This window comes from Podarcis raffonei, chromosome 14, assembly GCF_027172205.1.
Source record: "Podarcis raffonei isolate rPodRaf1 chromosome 14, rPodRaf1.pri, whole genome shotgun sequence".
NCBI lineage: Eukaryota > Metazoa > Chordata > Lepidosauria > Squamata > Lacertidae > Podarcis > Podarcis raffonei.
Genome location: NC_070615.1, coordinates 53822713 through 53830000, shown reverse-complemented (window position 1 = coordinate 53830000; position 7288 = coordinate 53822713). Strand labels below are relative to the sequence as shown.

At 70.4% G+C, this 7288-nt stretch overlaps 1 protein-coding gene across 1 annotated transcript in view; it reads left to right on the top strand.

The window, feature by feature from the left end:
- The window catches only part of LOC128401985 (collagen alpha-1(I) chain-like), a 5372-nt gene extending 3535 nt beyond the window's left edge, over positions 1-1837 (top strand). Inside the window, exons 2-4 of the mRNA XM_053365667.1 lie at positions 1-217; positions 301-688; positions 754-1837. The exon at positions 1-217 is cut by the window's left edge and continues 821 nt beyond it. Coding sequence (XP_053221642.1) covers positions 1-217; positions 301-688; positions 754-1837 — 1689 coding nt within the window. The remainder of the gene's footprint in view (positions 218-300; positions 689-753) is intronic.
- Positions 1838-7288: the final 5451 nt, after the last annotated feature.

Sequence of the window (7288 nt, the reverse complement as noted above, 5' to 3'; positions counted from 1 at the left end):
GGCACGGGATCGGAGAAGGAGGCCGCTCGCCGCTGCTCCGAGGGAACCGCGTCGGACGCCGCGCCTGCCCCGCGCCGTGGGTCTACACTGGCCGTGGAGCGCGGTTGGGTCGTCTTCGGTTCCCCCCGGAAGAACCGCGTCGGACGCCGCGCCTGCCCCTGCCGTGGGTCTACACTGGCCGTGGAGCGCGGTTGGGTCGTCTTCGGTTCAACCAGAAGTACCGCGTCAGACGCCGCGCCTGCCCCCGCCGTGGGTCCACACTGGCCGGGGAGCGCGGTTGGGTCATCTGCGGTTCTCCAGAGGGTCCTGAAAACCCTGTCGCCAGAAATCTCCGCGCGCATGCCGTCCTTGCCCGGCGAGAGCCCACGGCGTCTCGGGCACCGGCGCCGGCGCCGCGGCAGGCCGACGTCTCGGAAGCCCCTGGCGGCCAGACGCGGCAGACTCGCTCCGGCAAGAGGCTCCGCGGCTCCCCGGTCGTGCCGGTCTACCCATGCGCGGCGTCTCGGGCCCCGGCGCCAGCGCCGCGCCAGGCCGGCGTCTCGGAAGCCCCTGGCGGCCAGACGCGGCAGACTCGCTCCGGCAAGAGGCTCCGCGGCTTCCCGGTCGTGCCGGTCTACCCGTGCGCCGGGGCGGCGGTAGACCGTTCCCGGCGCCCGGCCTCTGCTTCTCGGCGACGGGCGGAGGGAGGGTGCGAAGGCCGGAGAAGGGCAGGCTTACGGGCGTCTGTGTGGGTCCGGCCCCTGCCTTCTCCAGGGGAAGAGAGGTTGCCGGTGGCCCCGGTCTACCGGCCGGCAAGCGGGGTTGGCTCGGCCGGTCTTCCCGGCGGCGGAAAGGGCGGAAGCGCCGGCCGTTTTCCTGGGGGGCGGCCGGGTCTAGCTCCCCGCCGGAGGGGCCGGCAGCGCGGCCCGTTCTTCCTGCGGCTGGGGCTTTGCGGTCCTCCCCGGTCTACCCGCCGGAGGCCTGCCGACCGCCCGGTCTACTTGCCAGGGCCACGGTCTTCCCGGCGGAAAGGGCGGGCGGGCGGGCGGGCCTGCGAACGCTGTCGTCCCCCCCCCTGGCCTTGCCGGGCCCCCTTCCGAGAACGGGGTGCCTCCCGGTCTACCCAGCCAAGGCCCAGTCTGCTTCTCGCGTCCACGGTCCCCCGGGTCTCCCGGCCTTGGGCACCCCTCCAGTCGGCCGGCCGGCCGGCCGGCCGGGGAAGCTGGGCCTTGTCGGCCCCCTTCCGAGAACGGAGTGCCTCCCGGTCTACCCAGCCAAGGCCCAGTCTGCTTCTCGCGTCCACGGTCACCCCGGTCTCCCATCCCTGGGCTTCCACTCCAGTCGGCCGGCCGGGGAGGCTGCGTCTTGCCGGTCTACCTCCGAGGAAGGGAGACTTCCCGGTCGGCCCGACGGAGGCCCGGTGGGCTCCTCGCGTCCACGCTCACGCCTGCCTGCCTGCCTGCCTGCCTGCCTGCCGGACTGGGGCTTCCAGCTCTACCTCGAGGACAGACGGCTTCCCGTTCTCCCCTGCTTGGGGCTGGGAAGCGCCGGTCCACCTGACGGCCGGACTGGAACAGCTGCCCGGTCTCCTAGCCGGGCCGGCGAGACTGGGGCTTGCCGGTCTACCTCCGAGAACGGGAGGCGGATGGAGGCGAGGCGAGAGCGGTTGGCGGAGGGTGCGAAGGCCGTAGAAGGGCAGGCTTCCGAGCGTCTGTGTGGGTCCGGCCCCTGCCCGATCCAGGGGCGAGGTTGCCGGTGGCCCCGGTCTACCGGCCGGCAAGCGGGGGTGGGTGGGCCGGTCTTCCCGGCGGAAGGAGGGGAAGCGCTGGACGTTTTCCTGGGGGGCGGCCGGGTCTAGCTCCCCGCCGGAGGGGCCGGCAGCCTGGCCCGTTCTTCCTGCGGCCGCTGGCTGCTCTCGCTCCCCCCCCACGGTACACTACCGGCCAGGGAAGCTGGGACGTGGCGGTCCCCTTCCGAGGACGGAAGGCTTTCCCGGTCTACCGCAGGGAGGTCTGTCCGCTGCCCGGTCTCCCCGTTCTCCGCCCGGCCGAGGCGGCTGGGGCTTTCCGGTCCTCCCCGGAGGTCCGCCGACCGCCCGGTCTACTCGCGAGGGCCCCGGTACTCCCGGCGGCGGCCGGGCCTGCGCTGTCCCCCCCCCCAAGTCTTCCGAGAACGGGGGGCCTCCCGGTCTACCGACCAAAGGCCCGGTCTGCTTCTCGTGTCCAAGGTCACCCTGGTATGGCCCGGGGCTGGCAGCGGTGCCCGGTCTCCCGGCCCCAGGTTCTGCTGGCCGTGGAGGCTGGGTCCTGCCGGTCTACCTCCGAGGAAGGGAGGCTTCCCGGTCGACCCGCCGGAGGGGCAGGCGACGTTGCCCGGTCTCCCGGCCCTCGGCTCCCCTCCGGTGGTCTACCGGCGGATAAGGCTGGGGCTTGCCGGTCTTCCTCCGAGATCGTGGGGCTTCCCGGTCTACCCACCGGAAAGCGCGGCTTCGACGGACTACCTGGCGCACGGCGCGCAACAGCTGGCCGGTCTACTGGGCCCCGGACCTCGGGAAGCCCGGTCTCCCGGCCCTGGGCTCCCCTCCGGTCTACCGCCCGGGAAGGCTGGGTCTTGCCGGTCTTCGTCCGAGATCGTGGGGCTTCCCGGTCTACCTGCCGGAAAGGGCGCCTCTGCCAGGCTTCCTGGCGTACGGCGCGGCACCGCTGACCGGTCCACTCGGTGTCAGGCCCGGTGGGCTCCTCGCGTCCACGCACACCACGCCCTGCCTGGCTGCCTGCCTGCCTGGCTGCTGCCTGCCGCCTGCCCAGCGCTCCTAAACCAAGAAACAGGCTCTTGCCCGGTCTACCTGGAAGGCAGGGAGCGGACGGCCACCCTGCCTGCCTGCCTGCTCGCCCGCCCGCCCGCCCGCCCGCCCGCCCGCCGCAGGGTCTGGGGCTTCCAGGTCTACCTAAGAGGAGAAACGGCTTCCCGGTCTACCCTCCATGGGGCCGGGAGGCGCCGGTCCACTAGGCGGGGGGGCTGGAGCCGCTGCCCGGTCTACAAGCCTTCGAAGGGGGGAGGCTTTCCGGTCTACCTGCCGGAAAGCGCGGCTCTGCCGGGCTACCTGGCGTACGGCGCAGAACCGCTGGCCGGTCTACTGGGCGCCCGACCTCGGTGAGTCCGGTCTACCGGTCGGAGGGGCTGGCGGCGTTGCCCGGTCTCCCGGCCCTCGGCTTCCCTCCCGGCCGGGAAGGCTGGCGTTTGCCGGTCTTCCTCAGAGATCGTGGGGGCTTCCCGGTCTACCCGCCGGAAAACGCGGCTCTGCCGGACTACCTGGTGCACGGCGCGGAACCGCTGGCCGGTCTACTGGGCGCCCGACCTCGGTGAGTCCGGTCTACCGGTCGGAGGGGCTGGCGGCGTTGCCCGGTCTCCCGGCCCTCGGCTTCCCTCCGGTCTACCGTCCAGGAAGGCTGGGTCTTGCCGGTCTTCCTCCGAGAACGTGCGGCTTCCCGGTCTACCAACTGGAAGGAGCGGCCCTGCCAGCCTGCCTGCCTGCCTGCCTGCCTGCCTGCCTGCCTGCCTGCTCGCTGCAGTGCCTGGGGCGTCCAGCTCTGCCGGACTACCTGGAGCACGGGGCGCAACCGCTGGCCGGTCTACTGGGCGCCGGACCTCGGGAAGCCCGGTCTTCCCGCGGAGGGGCTGGCGGCGATGCCCGGTCTCCCGGCCCTCGGCTGCCCTCCGGTCTACCGTCCTGGAAGGCTGGGGCTTGCCGGTCTACCTCCGAGATCGGTGGGGGTTTCCGTGTCGGACAATCTGCTCGCCGGCCCCCCGGTCTACCCGCCGGAGAGGCTGCGGCTTGCCGGTCTACTACGGAGGACGGAGGGCTTCCCGGTCTACCTGCCCCTGCCCCCTATGGAGCCTGCAGGTCTACCCGGTCGCTGTAACCCGACGACATCGCCAAGGGTGGGTGGGGTTCGTGGCGACAGCTGCCGTAGAACTCGGTGACTTTGTAGACGGCCGCTTGGCGGCAGCGCAGCAAGTAGGCGAGGGAGGGGACGGGACGGGTGAGGGCGTGCGTGCGTGCATCCTCGCATGGACGGCATGGGAGAAAAGCCTTGGCGTGCGTGCGTGCGTTCCTTTGTGGGACGTGGAGCATGCAGAGACAGGCTCTTGCCCGGTCTACCTGGAAGGCAGGGAGCGGACGGCCACCCTGCCTGCCTGCCTGCCTGCCTGCTCGCCCGCCCGCCCGCCCGCCCGCCCGCCCGCCCGCCGCAGGGTCTGGGGCTTCCAGGTCTACCTAAGAGGAGAAACGGCTTCCCGGTCTACCCTCCATGGGGCCGGGAGGCGCCGGTCCACTAGGCGGGGGGGCTGGAGCCGCTGCCCGGTCTACAAGCCTTCGAAGGGGGAGGCATTCCGGTCTACCTGGCCTGTTAGTAATAAAGTGGGGCAGGCCTGCGGCACGCCTTTCCCTAGTCGCAGGTAGACCGGGCCCTCGTCCTCCCTTTGCTTTTGCTCGCTCCTGAACCTGCAAGTAAGAGGTCCCCTTCTTAAGCAGAACCCCCGTGATCGCCTCCCGTCCCCAGGTAGACCGGGTAAGAACCTGGCCCTTTGTCTAGAAGAGCCAGGCGGGCGGGCGGGAGGCAGGCTTTTGGCGTGCCTGTGTCCTGCCTGCCTCCCTTCCCCAGGTAGACCGGCTAAGAACCTGGCCCTTTGTATAGAACCGCCAGGCGGGCGGCAGGAAGGGAGCGTGGCCATTCCATGCCTGCCTTCCTGCAGGTAGACCGTTTAGGAACCTGTCCCTTTGTGTTGAAGTGACGTGCAGCCTGTGTCCTGTCTGCCTCCCTTACCCAGGTAGACCGGCTAAGAACCTGGCCCTTTGTATAGAAGCGCCGGGGAGCCGGCAGGCAGGCAGGCAGGCTGGCGGGGTGCCTGTGTGCTGCCTGCCTCCCTTCCCCAGGTAGACCGGCTAAGAACCTGGCCCTTTGTATTGAAGCGCCAGGCGGGCGGCAGGCACGCAAGCAGGCAGGCAGGCAGGGAGGGAGGGAGGGAGCGTGGACGTCCCCTCCCTGCCTGCCTGCCTGCCTGCCTGCCTGCCTGCCTGCCGCCTGCCGGCCTCCCCCCCAGGTAAACCGGGTAAGAACCTGGCCCTTTGTATAGAAGCGCCAGGCGGCGGCAGGCAGGCGGGCAGGTAGGGAGCGTGGATGTCCCCTGCCTGCCTCCCCCGCCGGAGCAGCCGGCAGCCTGGCCCGTTCTTCCTGCGGCCGCTGGCTGCTCTCGCTCCCCACCCACGATCCACTACCGCCCAGGGAAGCTGGGATGTGGTGGTCCCCTTCCGAGGACGGAAGGCTTTCCCGGTCTACCGCAGGGAGGTCTGTCCGCTGCCCGGTCCCCCCATTCTCCGCCCGTTCGAGGCGGCTGGGGCTTTCCGGTCCTCCCCGGAGGTCCGCCGACCGCCCGGTCTACTTGCGAGGGCCCCGGTACTCCCGGCGGCGGCTGGTCCTGCGACCGCTGTCCCCCCCAGTCATCCATGGAGGCTGGGCCTTGCCGGCCCCCTTCCGAGAACGGGGGGCCTCCCGGTCTACCGACCGAAGGCCCCTCTGCTTCTTGCGTCCAATGTCACCCTGGTCTGGCCCGGGGCTGGCAGCGGTGCCCGTTCTCCCGGCCCCGGGTTCTGCTGGCCGTGGAGGCTGGGTCCTGCCGGTCTACCTCTGAGGAAGGGAGGCTTCCCGGTCTTCCCACCGGAAAGTGCGCCTCTGCCAAGCTTCCTGGTGTACGGCGCGGCACCGCTGGCCGGTCTACTCGGTGTTAGGCCCGGTGGGCTCCTCGCGTCCACGCACACCATGCCCTGCCTGCCTGCCTGCCTGGCTGCTGCCTCCCGCCTGCCCAGCGCTCCTAAACCAAGAAACAGGCTCTTGCCCGGTCTACCTGGAAGGCAGGGAGCGGACGGCCACCCTGCCTGCCTGCCTGCTCGCCCGCCGCAGTGTCTGGGGCTTCCAGGTCTACATAAGAGGAGAAACGGCTTCCCGGTCTACAATCCATGGGGCCGGGAGGCGCCGGTCCACTAGGTTGGGGGGCTGGCGCCTCTGCCCAGTCTACAAGCCTTCGAAGAGGGGAGGCTTTCCGGTCTACGTGCCGGAAAGCGCGGCTCTGCCGGGCTACCTGGAGTACGGCGAGGAACCGCTGGCCGGTCTACTGGGCGTCAGACCTTGGTGAGTCCGGTCTCCCAGCCGGAGGGGCTGGCGGCGTTGCCCGGTCTCCCGGCCCTTGGCTTCCCTCCGGTCCACCTGCCAGGAAGGCTGGATCTTGCCGGTCTTCCTCAGAGAACGTGCGGCTTCCCGTCCTACCAACTGGAAGGAGCGCCCCTGCCTGCCTGCCTGCCTGCCTGCTCGCAGCATTGCCTGAGGCTTCCAGTTCTTCCTCGGAGGAGATACGTCTTCCCGGTCTACCCTTCTTGGGCCTGGTGCGGCTTCCCGGTCTAGTCGCCGGCGGAGGTGGGCAGGTTGGGTCTTGCCGGTCTTCTTCCGAGAGCGTGGGGCTTCCCGGTCTACCCTCGGGAAAGCGCAGCTCTGCCGGACTACCTGGAGCACGGGGCGCAACCGCTGGCCGGTCTACTGTGCGCCGGACCTCGGTGAGCCCGGTTTACCGGGGAGGGGCTGGCGGCGTTGCCCGGTCTCCCTGCCCTTGGCTTCCCTCCGGTCTACCAGCCAGGAAGGCTGCGTCTTGCCGGTCTTCCTCAGAGAACGTGTGTCTTCCCGGTCTACCAACTGGAAGGAGCGGCCTTGCCAGCCTACCCGCCTGCCTGCCTGCCTGCCTGCCTGCCTGCCTTCCTGCCTGCCTGCCTGCCTGCCTGCCTGCCTGCCTGCCTGCCTGCCTGCCACGCTCCCTGCCTACCTGCCTCTCTCCCGCCAGCTTGGCGCTTCTATACAAAGGGCCAGGTTCTTACCCGGTCTACCTGAAGGTGGAGGCAGGCAGGCAGGAATTGGACGTCCACGCTCCCTACCTGCCTGCCTGCCGCCCGCTTGGCGCTTCTATACAAAGGGCCAGGTTCTTACCCGGTCTAACTGGGGAAGGGAGGCAGGCAGGACACAGGCACCCCGCGAGCCTGCCTGCCTGCCTGGCTACCTGCCTCTCTCCCGCCCGCCTATCGCTTATATACGAAGGGCCAGTTTCTTACCCGGTCTACCTGGAGGGAGGCGGGCACGGGGGTCCTGCTCAAGAAGGGGATCTCTACCCCGCACGGCCAGGAGCGCCGAAAAGCAAAGGGAGGAGGGGGAATCCGGTCTACCTGAGAGTAGGGAAAGGCGTGCCGCAGGCCTGCCTCGCTGCTGTG